Raw genomic sequence first — 21,223 nt, forward strand, 5'->3', positions numbered from 1 at the left:
ACACCTTCAATGCATGATTATGAACACTAATATAACCACCCAAAAACACATGTTAACAACCCATTTGATTAACCTAAACCCCTAACTAGGTTTCCCCCTAAACCCTAGTGGGAGACTACTCACACATGGTTACAAAGCAAATGTAAACAAATGAGTAAAAACAAACAAACATGACAACAAACATTATATGAAGATGAACAATTACTAAATATCAAGAGGAAATGTAAACTATTGAATAAACAAAGTAAATAAGGAAGAGAATTATACCAACAATTAGGAAAGATTGATACTTTGATTGAATTAAGGGAGAAATTCTTCAATATCTCCAAAATACAAGCCAATAACCAAATGTAAACAATTGAAACTAAGTAGATCTATGTTAATTAAGTAAGTAATTAAGGTCTAATTAAGGAAATATTAATACTTAGTTTAATAATTTTTGCATAAACTTAGAGAATTTCTGAAATCTAGGGTTGTCTCCTCAAATGATTAAGGGAAGGGGTATTTATACTACCCCTTTGAATTAAACATAAAGGAAGGAAAAGAAGAAGCCCAAATCCGAATTTGCGTCCTGTGCCCGCACACCGGACGACATCATGTCTTTTTCTTCCTGAGGCAAATTTTGAGCTGGGGTTGTTCTCTGCCGGTGGACCGGCTGTCGACCTCCCGGCAGAGAATACCTCTTGCTTGATTTTCTCTTCAATTCTTCAATAAATGGTGGCGTGTGCCGGCTGACCGGCTGCCAGGCCTCCAACCGACAGCGAGCTCTTTTAATTCTTACTACAAATTGTTCTTCAAAAGCGACTAAGTATTGGGAGGGGTTCCCTGTCGGTGGGCCGGCTGCCGGGCTGCCGGCAGAGACACCTCTTCTTGACTTCGTTTGTGTCTAGAGTAGTGGGAGTGGGTTCCCTGCCGGTGGACCGGCTGTCGGCCTGCCGGTAGAGACACCTCTTCATCAATTTCCCACTCTTCTTCTCATGCTAACACAATCTTTAGCCCGCGCTTGTTCCTTATTCCGTCTTGCCTCTTTCTCGGCTTATTCCCTATAAATTGAGACGGGAATTCTTAATATAAGATCACATGGAATAAAAGGGCAAAATGCAAGTGAATCGGGGTTAAAACCGTGCCAAAAGGGGTCAAAAAGCATGAGAATAAAGAGGGGAAACGATCCAAAATAATCAGTCATCAATTACGCAACTGTTTAAGAATGGTTACCTGAATGATAAGCGGATAGACAATGAGAAAGGCTACGTACACCGTGGAAGAAGGATATCATTGGCCGGCTACTAACAGGTCTCAGATCCCATGCTACACTTTGACATGGAATATGAGCAATGTGCCAATACACCAATTCATTTATTGGCTGAGTATGCACCAGAAGTTGCTAACTAAAGACAGGTTAATGAAGATGGGGATAAGTCAAGATGATATATGTTTGCTTTGCCACAATGAAAGTGACACTCATGAACACTTATTTTATAAGTGTCATTATAAAAAATGTTGTGTGACTGCAATGCAACCAGAGGATAAGGGTGAACTTCTATCATGAGAATATGCATCAATGGATTAAGAGTAGAAGAGGGAGAAGTAAAGCACAGAGGCAAATAATTTCAGCTTGTCATGTAGGGCTAGTATATGACATATGGCAGGCACGCAATCAAGCTAGGCACCAGTTTTGTTTGCAGCATCCTAAAACACGGGTTGCCGCAATTGTCAAGAATGTATTTCTGAGGTTTGAGAGCAAGAACACGCAACCACTATCAGCCAAAGAGCAAGATTGGATTCAAAGCATTATCAATTCCAAAGTAAAATAGAGAATGTAGTGCAATGATGTATTCCATTTTTTAGATAACAGAATGTATGTAAATCCTTGAAGAGGATATATACTGATGTACCAAATTTTTGAGCTTAATACTTCCTCCATTCAACTCCACTCTACCATATTTCCTTTTTCATCCATTCAACTCCACTCTACCACCTTACAAAAAAAAACAGTAATAAACTTAAAATGAGAATTATATTTATATAGTCTGGATTTTAACAAGATTAATAAACTCGAATATTATAAGTAAGGCCTTATCTTTTAGGTTAAAACTTTCTTAACTTGAATGAATTTGGAGGATCTAAACTAAACTAGACTTATAGGACTTGAATTGAGCTGAACTTATATAAAGTCGACCGAATAACAAAAATGAATTAAGAAGACCAGAACAAAATTATAGAACTCAAAGTTAGTTAACTATCTCAACTGAATTTATAAACATGACCTAAATAGAATTGAGCTGATCTTATAGGATCTAAGACAAGAAGAAAACTATAGAACACAAACTTAATTAACTAACTGAACCAAAATTATAAAACTTAACCTAAATATAACTAAGCTAAACTACGTAAAGAAAAAATAGACAACTATTAATTACAAGATAAAGAAATTATATCATAAGATAATGCAAAATAATAAAATAACAAATACATCTGCCGACCTCCTTCATTTGATTAATACGAATAAGAATTCAATGACTCTAATATGCTCGAAGTGGTTCGTAAAACTTGACTCTTTGTAATTGTTGCAAATAAAAAAAAGTATATTTGAATTGCTCATTTATCTCAAGTATTACAAATTATTGTTGTAAGTTGTTACGAGTCAATTTTGAATCAGGTAAATTTCGTAACATGTTCCATAACAGATCAATTTAGAACTTAACTAAGATATGTTCGGTTTTGTATCAACTCTACTGTAGTTATCCTGGACAAATTGAGTTAAACACTTGTAGGTAGATTAGTAGATAGTTGTTCCAAAGTAAGAAGTATTTTTAAATGTTATTCTCATGATAATTACTCTGAAACCTGTTAAGATATGACCCGGGCTTGAATTCTAGTTACTCGACTATAATTGGAAAATTATGATCCATTGTTCAAACTTTTAGAGCAGAGCAGATTCGATTTTAGGAAAAAAATATCTGAGTTAACTATTAGGTTTAGGAAAAAAAAAGGTATGATATGAAAAAATAAGAGAGACATCTTAGTTTGGTTAATTTTTCTTATTATTATAGGAATCTTTTTATTTCCTAACCTATTTAAGGAAGGATATAAAGGGCAGTAGTATAAATAAGGCAATACGCCATAAGTTGAAGTACTTTTTTATAGTCATCATAATACGAAGTGCACCGTATGGATTGATTATTGGAAACCCCTCCTTAGATAATTGAAGAGACTCAAACATCCTAGACTACCCCAACTCTGAAATTGACTTGATTACGTTTGTATGAATTCCCAGCAACCTATTTGATTTGTTCATCTCTCTCTCTCTCTCTCTCTCTCACTGATCAACCAACAAGCAACCATGGCGACTCCGAAACCCCAGAGAAGCCCAGCAGAAGTAGAAGACATTATCCTTCGTAAAATCTTCCTTGTTTCATTATCGGAATCCACCGATCCTCGCGTCATCTACCTTGAACTCACCGCTGCTGAAATCCTCTCTGAAGGCAAACAACTCCGCCTTTCTAGAGATTTAATGGAGAGGGTTTTAATCGATCGTCTTTCTAACCCGTTTCCGGCTGCCCAACCCCCTTTTGATTATCTCGTTGGCTGTCACAGTCGCGCTTTTGATGAGGGTAAAAAGATTATCAACATCAAGGACAACCATTTGCGTTCCGAGATGGAAGATGTTGTTTATCAATCCAAAAAACTTGCTGTTTCTTATTGCAGGATTCACCTCGGTAACCCTGATATGTTTCCTACTTTTGATTCCAATTTTAATAATACCAATTCTTCTGCTGCTTCGTCTAGAAAGTTATCCCCTTTGCTACCCATTGTTTACTCCCAAGTCGGGGGCGCCTCCATTGACGCTTTTGGAGGGAGTAGTAGCACTAGTCTTGGTGAGGTCAAATCTGCATCTGGGTTTTTGGATGACTTGCTTATGGATGCTGATTTCGATACTTTAGAACCTATTTTTAAGAATTTGTATGATAATTTAAGGGAGAAGGTTGTTAGGGAGTCAGCTTTGGGGAATTTTCAGCTGCCCTTAAGGGCTTTGATTTATTTGGTTAGGATTCCGGCTGGGGCCAAAGCTTTGGTTACTCATAGCTGGTGGATGCCTCCTGGTTCCTTCTTAAATGGTCGTGCTATGGAGGTTGCTAGTATTTTGGGGCCTTTTTTTCATATTAGTGCATTGCCTGATACTTCACTTTTCAAAAGTCAGCCTGATGTTGGGTAATGTTTCTTCCTTTTTTTACTTTATTGATGGTGTTTCTATTTGCTTCATTCAAACTTCATTTGCATCCTCTTAGTTCAGCACTATTTACGGGTGAAATCAGTTGTTGAGGTTTGATATATACTCTGAGTAATGTCGCCTTTTTCATAGTTAGATATTGTTATGTATTAATCTGGAACGCTTGTTGCCAGAAAAGAGCCTATCTTTGTTTATAACACATGGTAAGGGGGCACACATTTCGCCCCCTGTCATGGCCGTAGTTGTTGCTTCTGTTGTTGTTATTGATAGTCCTGGCTATATGCCTGCATACTTAAACTAATGGACTTAAGAGAATGATCATACTGGAGTTGATTGATTGCCTCATTAGTTCAAAAAACTAGGAAAATTCACTTCTTCTTTATAGTCTTATGATGTTATCATGGTTATCTGTAGAGTTTGAGTATTGTAATATATTAGTTCCACATTTTGAACCTGAATTAAGAGATTCGAGCCTTATAAATGGACTCTCTCTGAATTATCCCATTCTCTCAATCTATCTCTTTGCCAACATCTCATGTGTCACCAACCTTTAGCCTCTGGCGTCTGCTTCACCTCCCTGACTTCCTTGGTGTTGTCTGACAAATTATTTTTCTTTTCTTAAACTTAGTACTGCTATCCAAGCAGTAGTGGTTGCGGTAAGCAAAATATATTATAAAGATTCAATCGGACATGGTTCCTTTTTTTGTGTTTTTTTTCCTTCTCCTTTGTTTTTCTTGCTTACTCTTCAACATATTGGTTCTTCGAGAAATAAAAATGGTAGAAAAGGTTCTATCACGAATTCAGGTTGAAGCGAGTGTATACTATTAAATCCTGTTGGTTATATGTTGATAAAATTCTTTCACTATAGTTGGGTTGTATTTGTACGCAATATGGTGGGGTTGGCACTTGACACTGAGGTATGGAGAAGGCAGAAATAGGAGATGGAGTGATAGTGAACAATATTTGGACAAATTGATCATTGGGAAAAACTAGTGCAGGGGGAAGGAATGGAATAGTACTATCTGGCTCAAAAATAAAAAAAATGAATAAGATGCTAAAAGAGAGGTGGAATGTGTGGGTTATTATTATTCAATAAGAATAATTTTTGCTGAAACTGCAAATGGATTTTCATATTTATGTTTGATTGCTCTTATGCTTAAGCGTTATACCGAAATATTGATGGATATAGTTTCTACTTTCCTTTAACAGTCAGCAATGCTTCTCTGAAGCTTCTCGTCATCCAGCTCTTCTGTCGACGTCATTCGCTACTATAAAGACTGTTATGAATAATTTATATGATGGTCTCCATGAGGTTATCTACCATCTCCTGAAAAAAACAGATACCCGTGAGAAAGTTCTAGAGTTCTTGGGAGCAGTGATTAACAGCAATGCCTCAAGGGCTGCTTTGCAGGTAAACACCTTTTTATTTTTTTCATAACAATGGCTAGGCCCAGTGGCAATTTTGTATAGGTGAAATTGAGCCAGCATTATATAGATAAAGCCACTAAATTCTTACTTATATCTTGTGCTCTCTTTTCTTAACACATGGTTGACAAATCTATTTGTAGGTTGATCCATTGACATGTGCAAGCTCGGGCATGTTTGTTAATCTCAGTTCTGTTATGCTAAGGCTTTGTGAGCCATTTTTAGATGCAAATCTCTCTAAGCTTGGTAAAATTGATCCTACATATGTATTTAATAGCAAGCGCTTGGGTTTAAGGTGCGAGACATGTCTTCCAAATTTATACTCCCTCGATTTTTCTACTTCTTCCCATTTGCTTTTTTAGGGTCAAAGTTACCGAAATTTGACCGTAAAATATGTTGGAAAAAAAAAACTTTTACGTAAAGACAATATTTTACATGTATTACCGAAATATCGTTCAGAAAATATTATTTATGACAAAAAGCTAACATAAACGTATCTAGAATTACAGTCAAAGTCATGTCTAGGAGACTGCGCAAAAGCAAATGAGAAGAAAATAGAAAAATGGATGGATTATATTTTTCGTCATAAATCAGTTTATTTTGTAAAATGTTAGTGTTTATATTCCTATATTCTCTGTTCATTTAATCACAACTTTTGACGAACCATTCTTAGGGAATTGACTGCACTGCATGCATCTTCTGAAGAAGTTTCTGCTTACGTCTCTGAGCTTAATGCTAGACGATCAGCTGGCATCGTGGGAAATAATGTTGGGCATAACCGCTTGTCTTCATCTCCTCAATCATCCAGTCCCAACAATAGCCAAGGCTGCCCACCTGTTCAAAATTCTACATCATCCTTTAATAATGATGGAGTTAAATACCCTTTCATCTGTGAATGCTTCTTTATGACAGCAAGGGTTCTAAATTTAGGGTTATTAAAAGCATTGTCGGATTTCAAGCATCTAGTTCAGGTGAGAGATGGTTGGCAAACAGGGTTATATTTATCTGCTACAGAGGTGGATATCAAATATGACGTGTTGTTTTTACATGTAATTTTATGTTTCATAAATGTCTGTTATTGACCAAAACATCGCGGGTTTTCCTGATATCCCTTTTTTATTTCCCCTCACAGGATATTTCAAGATGTGAAGATAACCTTGCTACTTATAAAGCCTTACTAGAACAAGGTCCTTCGCGTCAATTGGAGATGGATATAGCTCGCCTCGAACAAGAAATTGAGTCATTTTCACAAGAAAAAATGTGCTATGAAGCACAAATACTTCGAGTATGCCTAATGTTCCCTTTATAATATGATACATAGTCCATTTACCTTGTTGTTGTTGTTGTTGTTTGATGCACTATGGTAATGTTGTTGTTTGAGGCACTAGGGTAATGTTGTTGTTGTTGTTGTTGTTGTTGTTGTTGTTGTTGTTGTTTGATGCACTGTGGACTGTGGTAATGTTGTTGAATGGGTTCTTAACATTGTTTGATGCCAGTGGGTCTTTTCGAGTTTGTTGCTTTTTGTTTGGTTCATATAATTTTTGGGTTTGGGTATGTTATGGTGTGTTACTTTCGAGTCAATTAGTGGTAATGGGCTGTTTAGGTCCAGCTAAATTCAGGCTGGTTTGGGATAATTTGGATTATGAGTTAGCTTGTCCGGCTATGTGTTCGTCTCCAGTAAGATCGAGATAGTTGCGTTCTACTAAAACTGCCCCGCAGAGATAAGATAGCACTCAAGTTGCTCTATGGTTGGAAGTGTTGGGAAGTGAATATATTCTACCAATATCCCTCTCATTTTTACTATCTTTTTCTTGTCTGAGACACTTATCAAACTAATTTATCTTTAGGATGGAGGACTTATTCAAAATGCCTTGTCTTTTTACCGATTGATGTTGATCTGGTTGGCTGGCCTGGTTGGTGGTTTTAAATTACCTGTGCCGGCAAAATGCCCCATGGAGTTTGCTTGTATGCCAGAACATTTTGTTGAAGATGCAATGGATTTGCTAATATTTGCATCTAGGATCCCAAAAGCTCTGGATGGTGTCATGTTGGTAAGAACATGATTGTAGATTTTCCATATGAGCCTTAAATTTTCTTCTTTTTTCAGAGCTGATGGTCTTTTCTTTTGCCTTGTTTTTAGGACGATTTCATGAACTTTATAATTATGTTTATGGCCAGCCCTGAGTACATTAGAAATCCTTATTTAAGAGCAAAAATGGTCGAAGTGCTGAACTGTTGGATGCCCCGCAGAAGGTAATTTTAACTTGTGATGGTACTCGTTCTTATATAGTCTTACCCTTTTTTATGCATATACTTAGTTGAAAGAATCAAACACGGTTGCTTGTCCAAATATCGGCCTTAGCTATTTTATGAAGCTTAAAAGTAAGTATTGACATGTCTATCTATGTCCGAGTGTTGGACGTCGGACATAGAGGTGGCAAACAGGTCATTCGGTTCGGTTCAATTTTATTCAAGTTCACCTTAGTTCGATTTCGGCTGTGTTTATTTCGGTTTGTGCTATTTCGAGTCGGCCAGTCGGGGACGGATCGGGTCAGGCCAATATAAAACTCCAATTGAGTTTCGGGTCATACTTTTCTTGAGTTGGGTGTCAAAAAATTGGCTTAACATTCATTATATAAATGTAATAATTCAAAGTATCATTAATAAATAAAAAACAATAAAAAAAACAAAAGTGTGTTTTACGAGAAAATAAATATTTTAAAGTCAGGTTAAAATCGGTTCGGTTAGTATTGGTTTAGATGCATTCAAGCTTGGGTATCTTTCGGGTATATTGTATTCGGTTCAATATCGATTTGATTCGGATTGGGCCTGGTTTGGGTACTAATCAGGTTTATTTATATCGGATTTTCAATCAAGTATCCAGATATATTCGATCGGTTTTTAGGGTTCGGGTTCAGGTTCATTTTACCAGGTCTAGACCCTGAGACAGTATGAAGAGTTGGAGGTTTTTCATAATCAATTTTAGGAAGCTTGTATGCTTTCGGTTGCAACTGATTAATCTATTCATGTGATCATTTTTCTTTTTCACTTGGCAGCGGATCTTCTGCAACAGCTAGTTTATTTGAAGGTCATCAGTTATCTCTCAAATGTCTTGTCAGGAATCTTTTAAAGCTATATGTTGACATTGAATTCACCGGTTCTCACACACAGGTAATTGTGTACTCACCCGTACCAGTCATTCTATTGTTCTTATGTTCTGGTTCTGTCTTCAATTCATCAATTCGATGAAGCTCGAATCACTTCTATCATTTTGTTGTTGCATGCAGTTCTATGATAAATTCAACATCCGCCATAATATTGCGGAGCTTCTTGAATACCTTTGGCAGGTTCCCAGTCACCGTAATGTTTGGAGACAGGTACACTGTTTGTGAATACGTGGAATTAGTTATCCTTCAGATACCTTGTATGTTAAATCACTTTGATTTACATTTTATCCAGATTGCGAAGGATGAGGAGAAGGGTGTCTATCTTAATTTCTTGAATTTCCTGATTAATGATAGCATTTTCCTTCTTGATGAAAGTCTTAATAAGATCCTTGAGCTAAAAGCCCTGGAAGCTGAGATGTCTAATACTGCTGAATGGGAACAGAGACCTGCTCAGGAGAGGCAGGAGAGAACTCGTCTTTTCCATTCGCAAGAAAATGTTGGTTTAATTTGCATTACAGTGATCATATTCTTTCTTTCTGCAGTACTTTTTATATTATTTCAAGTTTGGATGTATTGTAATGTTAGCTGACCTACGAAGGATGTTTATTGCTTCAGATAATTAGAATTGACATGAAATTGGCTAATGAAGATGTTAGTTTGATGGCATTCACTTCCGAGCAAATTACATCACCTTTCCTTCTTCCCGAAATGGTACTTATAGTTTGACCTCTATTCTCTTCATTTACGTGTTTCTGAAACGTTCTGACAACTGCGTATTAAAGATGAATTCCTGTACCTTGTTAGCTGAAGCAACCATTTTATAATCCAGGTTGAAAGAGTTGCTGGCATGCTTAATTATTTTATGCTACAATTGGCGGGGCCACAAAGGAAATCACTTAGCTTGAAGGATCCTGAGAAATATGAGTTTCGACCAAAGCATTTACTTAAACAGGTGAGTGGTTTCCTTCCTCTCATAGGGTTATCTGGTAATCTCAATTGGATGGGTGTTTATTTGGGTTTTCTTTTGTCAAATACTACCTCACATGCGAACAACTACCTAGTATGCTACTTGTCCAACACTACCAAAGTCCAAAACTCACTTTACATAAAAGAAAGTCTTTTATTTTTATTTTTTTTTGTCCTTGACTAACCTTGGCACGTGATTTTGTTTAGGCATGCTGATTCGTTTTTTTCTTCCCATGCTTTTTTCCCTCCAATTATCAGCAGATCCGAATGGCCGAATCTGAACCATGATGTGTGTAATAAATATTTGCTGAACCAAAAACGTTAATACTTTCGTCTTTTGTCATTGATGTGTTTCTAGATTGTGAACATTTATGTTCATCTGGCTAGAGGAGATGTAGGGAATGTTTTTCCTGCTGCAATTTCCACGGATACGCGGTCATACAATGAACAGGTACATTTTCGTTGACTGCCATTTTAATAAAAACCGTTTAGATTTCCTCCTAGTGTGTTCCTTATAGCCTTTCCTTGTGAGGATTCAGGATCGGCCCCCAGATATTCTCGGATTAAGGCATTATTTTTGTTGTAGCGGTCATGTTCCATCTTATTATTTTGAATAGCTGAAAATGAGCTCCTTTTATTTTGTCAGTTGTTTAGCGCTGGAGCTGATGTTCTGAGAAGAATAGGTGAAGATGGGAGGATAATACAGGAGTTCGTTGAGCTTGGCAGAAAAGCTAAAATTGCTGCTGCTGAAGCCATGGACGTAGAAAACGCCCTTGGAGATATACCTGATGAATTTTTGGATCCTATTCAGGTGTTAAATCATTTTGAGAGATTAAATCTTGAATTGGATACAAATATGATTGAGTTTTTACTGATAACTAAGTTTAAATGCAGTACACACTCATGAAAGACCCGGTTATATTGCCTTCATCCAGAGTAACTATCGATCGTTCAGTCATCCTGAGGCATCTGCTGAGTGATAGCGTAATAATTCCTTACCTTTGAATTTATATTGCTCTGCACTTACGTTCATTTCGTTACAATGGTAAACCCGTAAAGTTATTACTGCCTCCATCCACAATTATTGCCCCTGTTTGACTTTGGTGGTCAACTAATGTCACTTTAACCTTTAGTTTCTCCTCATATAATGTAAACTTTGTATTGATTTATCAAAATTTTCATAATATTTGTTTCAAAATTTTTAACTACCGTCTATTTTGAGATAATGTTGGTCAAAGCCAACATTGTTACACTACCAAAGTCAAATGAAAATAATACTCCATAATTTAAATGGAGTATTATTTAAAAATCATGGTTTTTTTTATAAAAAAACTAAGCTTCAGCATCCAAGGAGTCGAGGACACCATCGATGTAATGAACTTATACAACTCTTTTGCTATTGTAGACGGATCCGTTCAATCGTTCCCCACTTAGTCCAGACATGTTAATTCCTGATGTTGAGTTGAAGGCGAAGATTGAAGAATTTGTTAGGAGCCAGGCTGCACAGAGCCGAGATGATGGTGGACGCCTGCATATGACCAAAGGAACAATACCATCGCAAGATACTGATATGACATTGATAAATTGATGTTAAGGATTGGATTTTGGATTAAACCAAAGGTTGAGATGCATCTATGAACTTGATTTCATATCTGGTAACACATTTTGCATGTTTGAAGTGGTCTGTCCGGATCTGAGAGAATGTATACCGTAAACCAAGTGAAGTAGATGTTTATTAGTGTACATAAGAATGAGATAGATAGGCATTCACAAATTGAGTATGTTATTGCAATGTTGTCTTATGTCCTTAATTACTGGAGCATGAAGCTAGCGTAACTTGTATGTACTCCAGAAGAACTCTTAATGACGTTTATGGTGATTAGTTGATAATATTTGTTGAGAATTGGACGAATGATTCCTGCATTTGTATATGCAACTGTTTGCGGAGCTTTCTCTGTCCTGTCGTAAACAATTATTATTTTTTTTTTTTTTGGAAAATTGTCCTTAATAACACAAATAATGAATGTCCTCCATTTTCAATCTGAACTCCATATCTTCCAATATTAATCCTACTTCACCAAAGATCCAAGGAATATTTGATCTATTGTCAATATAATAATTATTGTTGTTGTACCTTTTTTTTTTTTGATTGAGGGATATTGTTGTTGTACCTTTATTACTAAAACTAGGAAGGTTGTACAAATATCACAAATTCTCATTTGTGACGGCACATATCCGTCACTCTTAAGTGACGGATACCATTTTACCTCACAAAGTACCCACTTTTTCTCTTTCTGCAACACTATTTATGTGGTCCCCTTTCTCCACTAACCCATTTTGTTACTATTTTAACTCACAAAATACCCGCCACAAATAGTGACCCGTCACAAGGGAGACCAATTGTTTTAGTCATTGATCTCGTAAAAGCTATCACCCTCCTTCCAGGCTTCCACCCCAATAAAAAGATTGTTTCACCAAAAAAAGAAAAGAAATTACAATACCTAGATTTTCACCGCATACCCAAATCCCACCAACCAACCAACCAACTAACCACACCCCTGCTACTCTATTGATGCTCCCTTGGACAACCACCACGATTGCCCTCATCGATAGGGTCCAGAATTGTCAGCATGATATTTCTGTTTGAGAAAAAGGAACATACATCGGATGTACTACCTCCAACTTTTTTGTTTTTGAGCATATATGTATATTTTTTGAACTTATTACCTCAAACTTTATTTGTTTTTGAGCATATGTATATTTTTTTTGAGCTTATTAAAATTTATAAGTTAGATTTTAATTTTTTTCCTTCAAAACTCAAAGTTTACTAAATTTATATGTAATATTTTTGAGTTTTATTTTAATTTTTTAGAGTTTAATGTTTAAGTGAATAAACTCATAAACTTTATAGTAAAACTCATAATTTTTAAAACAAAACTCAAATTTTTTATTAAAATGCTCGAAAACTATTGAATTGGTGGTAATACATCAGATGTATAATCCATCTACTATTTCTGTTTCATGTCATTTAATCATTTTACTTGCCCTTTTCCCCTGCATCTATTGATTCAATACACCTAAAGTGATTTAGTTTCAGGGCCAAGCTAATTTCACTTGAATAGACGCTCTCGAGTCTCCAGAAATTAATACTATATATTAAATCTAGAAACCAAGGGACTTCAATGTAATTAAAGAAAGTTATATAAATTAATTATACTATATAGTTTTAAATCAATAGCACGTGTGATGGACCCGATAAAGGGATCTCAATGCAAATATTATATAGTTTGGGTTAAAATTAAATTATATAGAAGCTTGATAATTTTCCTAAACATTTGTAAGAGACTAAAACATGGTCAATTTCCTTAAAATAAAATAATTAATTAAGATGGTAAATTTCAACGAGACTAAAAGAAAGAAGATGTTTGGTAATTTTCCTAAATATTTATAGAAGACTAGAAGATGGTCAATTTTCTTAAAATAAATTAATTAATTAGTATAAACATGCACACTTATGGTACTCCCTCTGTCTCGATCATTTGTTGTCCTTTTCAATTTTTGGGTGTCTCAGTCATTTGTTGTCCTTTCTATTTTAAGAATGAGTTTGATGAGTAATTTGATCATTGTCATTCAATTTGTTCCACTTGTCATTTAATTATTGGCATTCTCCTCTTTCCTTGGTCTTTGTGCCAAAATGAAAGGACAACAATTGACCGGGACAGAGGGAGTATTAATTATTATCATCACAAAACTATATATTAAATTTAGAATCTATGCAATTTTATTAAACTTTATAGTTTATTAGAGGTATAGATATGTTAATTATTTAACATACAAAAATATAATAGGTAGATTATAAATAATTCAAGTTAGATTCCATAATATATAATATTGCATCTTTCGATTTGATTTAATGCATATATATAATATATTTATATAAATATATAATTCTCTTAGACTTGCATATAGTTATATGATAGTAATAACTCATTTGAATAGTAATGTAATAATATTATCAACGAGATTAGTGAAGGTGGTAGAAACAACAACAGGAGTAGTAAAATAATTAATATTAATGCGACAATAGTGAAAGTAACAATAATTACGGCGGGAGTAGTGAAAGGAACAATGATTACGGACAAGTAGTGAAATGTTATTACTATTGTTTCATTAATAAGGGTAAAATATTAATAACGGGAATAGTAAGTTTGTCTCAAAATTTATTTCATCGTACTTTTAGGATATGTCATAGAAAAATATATTAATGATAAATTTATTGGTTATACAACTTTAAGTAATTTTATTTAATGAAAAAAAAAAAATTAATGGTAAGTAGAGGTAGCCCGGGCGAAGCCGGGCATCAATACTAGTACACCGTAATCACGATCTCATAGTTTGTTTATTTTTTTTTGTTGTGTTTAGTAGAAGATTGCTTTTGTCCAATTTGGTCTGTACATTAATGGTTGAATTTGCAGCACAAACATCGGCATTGATCCATCATAATATGGTCAAAGCTAACCATGACACTTATTTTGGAAGAATATTTCTTAAAGCTATCCACAATAAACATAGCAAATACGGCAATAAGAACCCAAGATGACTGACTGCCTGGTTCTAGTCCAGATGATCATGTGGCCTAAAGGACATAAACATAGCAGCAAACTTAAGTAGCCGTTTCTCAGCATTACCATTCTCGGATGTCATATGACTCACTGAATCTTTAGTTCTCTTCACATAACGTCGCCAAGCAAACTGTATGTTAACTGCTGCCCAGGTCCTCCAGTTCGAAGAATGGTACCTCAACGTTCGCTTCAGGCTGTCATTTGCAAATTTGTACCGGAAATGGTCGGTAATGTACCGCAGGTCATATGCGTCCAGACCAAATGCTTCCGTTGATTCCAGACAAACGAATGTCGCTGAGGACGATGGAAGACGATGGACAAACGGTCTCCTAAGGCACCAAGACAAAAGCTCATCACCTAAAAACGCACCCGCCTCAAGAACATCTGTTGCGATCAATCCTTTGCTAAGTTTTTGGTTGCTTTTGATTCGGCCACGAGCTAAGAATATCATCCTTTGCACGGGGTCTCCTTCCCTCAGAATCTAATTCAAAATGGACAGACCATAATGCATTAGTCCTAAGTTATGCAAATTCGACTGCACGCACAGGTCATAATTAAATACACGCATATTTGACGAAACAAATTTCACTCAAACTGTCGTGTTAGTATGCTACACGCAGCCAAATTGAAGTTTCAAATAATTAAGACTGCATATTTGTGTACCTTCTCATCTTTGCAGTAGATCAGTGGTTTGAGTCTGTCACAGATGTTGTCAAGTATAAGATCATCCAAACAATCAAACAGAGGAACCTACAGATGATAAGATTACAATAACACGAAATTACAAATCGCACTTGGCTTACATTAATAATGAGGCCCATCCATTCCTAGACCATCTTTTATACCATTTCACTGTAGTAATAAACGGCCTTTTTATTATTTGACGTTTAAATATGGAGTTGAGCACAAATGGCTCTTAAAACTATCTGCCCTTACTATATTCAGAAGTAGTGAATGGTTGATGCAATTCTCGATGCATTTACTAGTGTTACTCTTAAAATCTCTTTATTTCACCATATAAGTTATAATTTGATGGGAATGTTACCCTTTTAAGCAGATCAAGGCAAAGATAGCGTTTGATGTCTCTCCTAAGACCGTCAGGCAAGTCTTTGATCAGCTCCATCTCGTCGACCCCGCCAGTGGTCTGCCAGTTCTGGCGTTCATAATGAGCAACTCTGTGTCGCAGACGAGAAGGTAATTGTCTCCGCCTCATCCACCATTCCATGTCCCGACATCTCAACTGCAGTTTTCTTCCCCTCGCCTTCATAGTATGAAGAAACACCTGTGTAATTTAACCTCCATATTTCATGTTCATATTGTGCCACAATAGCAACATCTTTGAAAGACTAAACGCAAAACCAAAAAAAAAAAAAAAAAAACCATCTGACCTGAATATTTCCAACCAATAAGGTGAAAAGCATTAAGCCACCAAGCACAAGGCCCATGCAGAACAACACCTCTGCCCATTGACATGTTGGATCAAGATTATTGCCAAAAGAGCTGAAACAAAGCAATGACAGAACACTAATACCGTCAATACTGACGTCCCTATGCCTCTGAATTCATGCCTAGACAAATAAGTTCTCAAGAAATCATCTTAAAGAACATACCGCCGTAAGAAATGGTGGAGATGAAACACTGAACACTTCATGAGCTAACAAACAGCAGATAAGATGCACATGATGCAATACTAAAGATTCTAGGGTCAGTAGAGGATACCTCTTACATTTGATCAGGCCCAGGAAAAAAAAAATTCCACAAGATATGCTCATTAGACTTCAGGTCATAAGTTTATGAGGATGCACTTAATCAGACTATTGGCAGATATTCCCTTCGTCCCAATCGTTTGTATACCATTGATTAAAATACCCCACACAAAGAATAAAAAAGGTAAACAAACTATTGGGACGGAAGGAGTAAATGAGAACAACATTTCCCAATGCCTCGGTTTATCCATGACTCAACAGCAAATGTGGGAACATGACTCATACATATAATTTTTATTCTTTTTGGCCTAAAATGAAGTGTCAAATGAAGGATCGTACTTCATTCAGGAATTCACAAACTTATGCTGTAATTGGGATGGCAAACTTACCTGAGCTGGAACAAACCCCAAGAGATAGGATAAAAGATCTTAATAACGATGGTATTACTGGAAAGGACAGGAAGAGCTTGACCATAGATGCCATAACTGAAAGGACCATTATCATCCAAGCACAACGAGCTTTGGGTAGGCGTCGAGTTGGTGACACATCTTTCTTTAGTGTCTGCTTTTCGGAAAAATTGGTAACAAGGACCCTTTGCACACGACAAAGACACGTTGCAATTCCTGTCTTTACACTGTTGAGCAAGGCATGCTGCGACCCGTTGTATCGCAAGAACATACCAACATCCTCCAACCACCTGAATGCCACATGGTTTACACAATGTGGTGAAATATCAAAGCACTACTTTTAGACGGGTAAATGGTAAACGGAAATACTGAAGTGTTACTTACATGAGATGCTATCAAGTAAGCAATGAGATTGAGACCAAAACCCCACCATATTGTTCCAAATATGTATCCAGTAACCTTTTGCATTCTTCTCATTAAGGCTATGCTGTGATATACTTTAGGGAGGAATTGAAACAGAAAAATAAGCACGAGTATTGTCACTAGAAACCTTATCTGATCTTGTTTGAGTAATGTAGGCACGAGTAACCAGAAGACAACCTGTAATCATAGCCAAAACAAATTGCGCTTAATAATACGCAGATGAAGCGACTACGGAGTTACACGTACGAGAACATTGATTATTCACGAATGATTTAATTGAGCATTTTCTTTATTAATGTATTAAACCCATTTTTAGTTACTACGTACAGTTTATATCTTTCAAATGCCTTAAACCCTTGAATGAGAGAACTAGTTTTATACTTTTATCTGCAGCAGTTTCATTATACGGAGTAATATTATCATGGGACGTGCCATTTTATCTAACAAATGGGGCAATTATTCGGAGCCATCAGAGTTAATGAATATGGGTGGGTTCTCAAACGATATTAATACGAGACCACCTCCGCGGTGACTAATTAATATTGTTTGAAACATGAACGGATTAAAGCTTTCAATAGTAGATTTTATCTAGCAGCAGTAATTCCGATGAGTATGCTCCTATCAGCCCCCACTAGTGCTATACATGCTTGGAATTCTTCCATTAAAAATCCCCGCGGTAGAATGACAACGGGAAAAGTATACAGAATAGACTGTGGGGAAACGAGAAACCAGTACTCATAGTCAATAGTCATATAACAGTTGCTGCCTTGAAAATTGACTGTGGCCATTTTGCCGTAGTTAGAGAACATCCAGTATTAGTATGACTACAAGTTTCCAAATACGTTAGGATATGACGATCCTAGTCAGTAAGTGAACTTTCAAAATAACTCAAAGATGCGAACGCTTTTGGAAAGCGTTCATTTGCAGGCTTTGGAAGCCACGTCAATTTATAATAAACGTTGACATGAGTAGAAGTATATGATTGTATTATGTTCAAGTTGCTCATTACAAACTTCATCAGACTATTTATACAAAGGCTTTGCTAAACATATTGAAAAGAGAACGCAGTGTATAAACGAACATTTGAGAATTAGTTCTTGATACTAATGCCTTGAAAAGCGTATCTTAATTATGCTAGGATTGTTGAGAGACGGAGTTTGTTAAATAACATGAGTACCATAATAGTGCATACAGAGACAACCTCAACGGACTTTATTATTAAAATAAATATCAAGGCTTGATAGACTTGATTTGCGACGATAGATATTACAGATAGAGTGGCGTATCCACAATATTGGGGCCGGGGTGAGTTTTGTAGGCCATTATGAACTTTATTCCCAAATGCATTTGTACAGTAAAATCATTGAAATGTGGGCTTGTCATTCCCATGGCTAAGTATAATTTTGATTGTATTATCGTTGTTCTTGTTAAATAAATAGCTTGGATTAATGATTTAAAATTATATTCTCATCTTGCTATTCTGAAACAAAAACTAATTAACATTCTGGATACAATATGCATATAAATAAAAGCTTGGTAAGACGATAATTGAGAATGTAGCGCGCAAAAGTGGATAACAAGTATAGTAATTAGTATACCTGAGGAATAGGAAGTATAACGAAAAGATCAAACCAGAAGCCATTCAGAGAACGCAGATAATGAAAGGCTATGGCACGTGCGTCCCACACCAGTTTACCACATCCTACTACCAAGGACTCTCTAGACACGTAAGCAAGCCGAAACTGAAGCCACATGTGCCAAAGGTGAACAGCATCCACACAGGTACGAATAAGCATTACAACAAGGGCTAACAACCCGTCCATGTAAAGACAGGAACCACCTCTCCCAATCGACAATGTATAGAAGAAAACAGGATCAACTGCCAAGGCGAAGCTACGTGCTAGCAGTATGACCCTGTTCCATTTTCTGACGGCTTCGCTTCTGGGGTCCAGAATCCCTTCCGGACGTCGCTTCTTACGGCGGGATAAGCCTTCGGTGGTGGGTCGTCGGTGCGGGTAGAGGGATGACCCGGCGAAGGCTTCCCATTCAGGGTGTCCCGCCTGGTCGCAGCTGGTGGAGTGGAAGGCTGGGACCCCAACCTGTGTGCATGCATAGCATTCTATTGTTGCACTTGTATTTAATGATACTGATCTGCTGCTTGTGCTCTCTTCCTCGTTCCTGTTCCTGTTGCTGTTACTGCTCTTGTTCTTATCGGGATTTCCGAACACACTCTGCAGTACTCTGCACACATTTGTCATCACATGCATGTGAATTAAAATATTTAATCACGTTTCAAAAGTGGATGATTATTATATACATATAAGGATGGGTGATTGATAATTGATTGATTACCTGGGAGGATGAAAGCGGGGAATAGAAAAGGAGGGCATGCTGAGGAATGAGCAATAACCATGGAGATCAGATGGAAATGAGATCAAAGGAGAAAACAATCAACAACAATAGACTTTAAAGGGAGGTTGGTAGTGTCGAAGTGTCGAGTAGTGAAATCAGGAATTAAGGAGTATCTGCCATAAAATGAAGACCAAACACCACGTTTACAATGCGATACGATACGATACCATACCATACGTAAATCAGGTGCTGGGAAATAATCTACTACTCATCTATCTCACTTTGATTTCCTTCCATTTTTTCTTTTGCTTCTTCTTTTAATCAATAATTATTTCAAAATTCCAATAGTCACTTATTTCTTCGTCTTTTTTTAACTTATTTTTTCGTAGTTGCTAAATCCCGCACACAATTTTACTACATCCCGCACATTTTACCTCTAGATTCCATTAGTACCCTTCATATTAAAAGGGAATAAAAAAATAAAAAATCCGCCTCTCACACACCATCCCCAGACTCTGACCACCATCCCCCACCCTCGACCACCCATCCCCAACCTCCGACGACCCACAACCACCTTGCCTCATCGATCGTCCAAACACTCCAGCGCTGTCGAACTCCATCACCGTCGACCGGAACCGACCCAATCCCTAGCACGACCCCAGTCCCCTTCTCCCTTCCTCAACACCAACGAACGGCTGTCAACTTCCGTCGCAATAGACTCTCCGTCGCCGACTTATCTTATCCTTATCTCCGTCGACGGTCGGTGGTTAAATCTCGGTTTGCGAACTGGTTGTCCTTCGGGATATTTAATTGATTTCTTATATTTAAGGTTTTTTATTTGTCCGTCAACTTTGATGTCGTCGACCCTCCGTCTCTGAGGCTCCCTTCCCCTCTCTCCGTTATCGGTCAATGGCGGAATCCGGGTGGTGCGCTGGTTGTCTATGGTGGTAGTAATTAATTGGGATTTCTTAGTTTAGTTTTTTTATTTGTCTCTCCATTTGGGTGTAAAAAATGAGAAGGATAAAATCGGAATAAGGTGAAAAAATGTGTTGGATGTAGTAAATTTGTGTGTTGGATTGAGCACATCCCATTTTTTTGTGTGGCTTATCTAATTTATATTTGAAAGGTATAATTATGTAGATCATAAATAGAGGGAAATTTCAAGGGGTTTTTTTTTGTCAAAAAGTACCTAACATTTAGGCTACTTTGCGCGCAGATACTTAACATTAATTTTTTTGCCCAAAGATACCTAAAGTTTATATATGTCCTTTGTTTACAAGTACCAACTAACGTTTTTCGTTAAAAAAAAGTCAAAATTCCGTCTTGACCTAACAAAAACCATATTTTTTCATTCAAATCGTATAATTGCCCTTCATTTAAGGTGAGGAAGGAGATAAGGTGGTCGGAATAGGAGATGAAGCGGAGAGAAAAGGTGGTGAAGTGGGGGAGTAAATATATTAAATATGATTAGAGATGAGATAAATAGGTTAAATTATATGATTATTAATAGTTTTTAAGAAAGGGATTAAGGAGAGAAGCAAACAAATTCAGGTTTTCGTCTGGTCAAGCCTTAAAATTAAGTTTTTTTAACAGAAATTGTTTATTGGTACTTCTTAGCAAGTGAATTATAAACTTTAGGTACCTTTGGACAAAAAAAAATAATGTTAGGTACCTCAATGCAAAGTGGCCTAAATGTTAGGTACCTTCTGACAAAAAACCCAAATTTCAAAAATAAATGAAATAAGTCACTTAATTGGAGTTTTTAATCATTTTTAGGTTAATAAAATGCAACTTAAAAGGGTAATTTAAGGAAAAAAAATTCAAAAGAGAAAAAATTTTAAAAAGTTGATTTCAAAAGAGACTAAAATCTAATTAACTCTCTTCACTTATTTTTTTTTTTGATGAAATGTAAGTATATTCATTC

At 36.4% G+C, this 21,223-nt stretch overlaps 2 protein-coding genes across 2 annotated transcripts; one reads left to right on the plus strand and one right to left on the minus strand.

Moving 5' to 3' along the window:
• The first annotated feature begins 3,123 nt into the window (after positions 1–3,123).
• LOC141611845 (putative ubiquitin conjugation factor E4) lies at positions 3,124–11,718 on the plus strand. The gene is made up of 16 exons (XM_074430486.1): positions 3,124–4,212; positions 5,441–5,642; positions 5,800–5,951; positions 6,330–6,627; positions 6,789–6,941; positions 7,504–7,707; positions 7,797–7,909; positions 8,713–8,827; positions 8,944–9,033; positions 9,116–9,319; positions 9,439–9,534; positions 9,653–9,775; positions 10,148–10,240; positions 10,436–10,600; positions 10,684–10,773; positions 11,195–11,718. Exons 1-16 carry the CDS (start codon positions 3,344–3,346, stop codon positions 11,375–11,377), a joined length of 3,150 nt encoding a protein of 1,049 aa, XP_074286587.1. The 5' UTR covers positions 3,124–3,343; the 3' UTR covers positions 11,378–11,718.
• A 2,509-nt stretch (positions 11,719–14,227) lies between these two features.
• Positions 14,228–19,595, minus strand: LOC141615010 (cyclic nucleotide-gated ion channel 2-like). The gene is made up of 8 exons (XM_074433620.1): positions 19,300–19,595; positions 18,546–19,188; positions 16,909–17,124; positions 16,507–16,814; positions 15,800–15,911; positions 15,457–15,693; positions 15,075–15,161; positions 14,228–14,892 (listed from the first exon to the last, which is right to left on the minus strand). The coding sequence occupies exons 1-8, from the start codon at positions 19,335–19,337 to the stop codon at positions 14,404–14,406; spliced, it is 2,130 nt and encodes a 709-aa protein (XP_074289721.1). The 5' UTR covers positions 19,338–19,595; the 3' UTR covers positions 14,228–14,403.
• Between the last annotated feature and the right edge of the window lie 1,628 nt (positions 19,596–21,223).

This window comes from Silene latifolia, chromosome 11, assembly GCF_048544455.1.
Source record: "Silene latifolia isolate original U9 population chromosome 11, ASM4854445v1, whole genome shotgun sequence".
In the NCBI taxonomy this organism is placed as follows: domain Eukaryota; kingdom Viridiplantae; phylum Streptophyta; class Magnoliopsida; order Caryophyllales; family Caryophyllaceae; genus Silene; species Silene latifolia.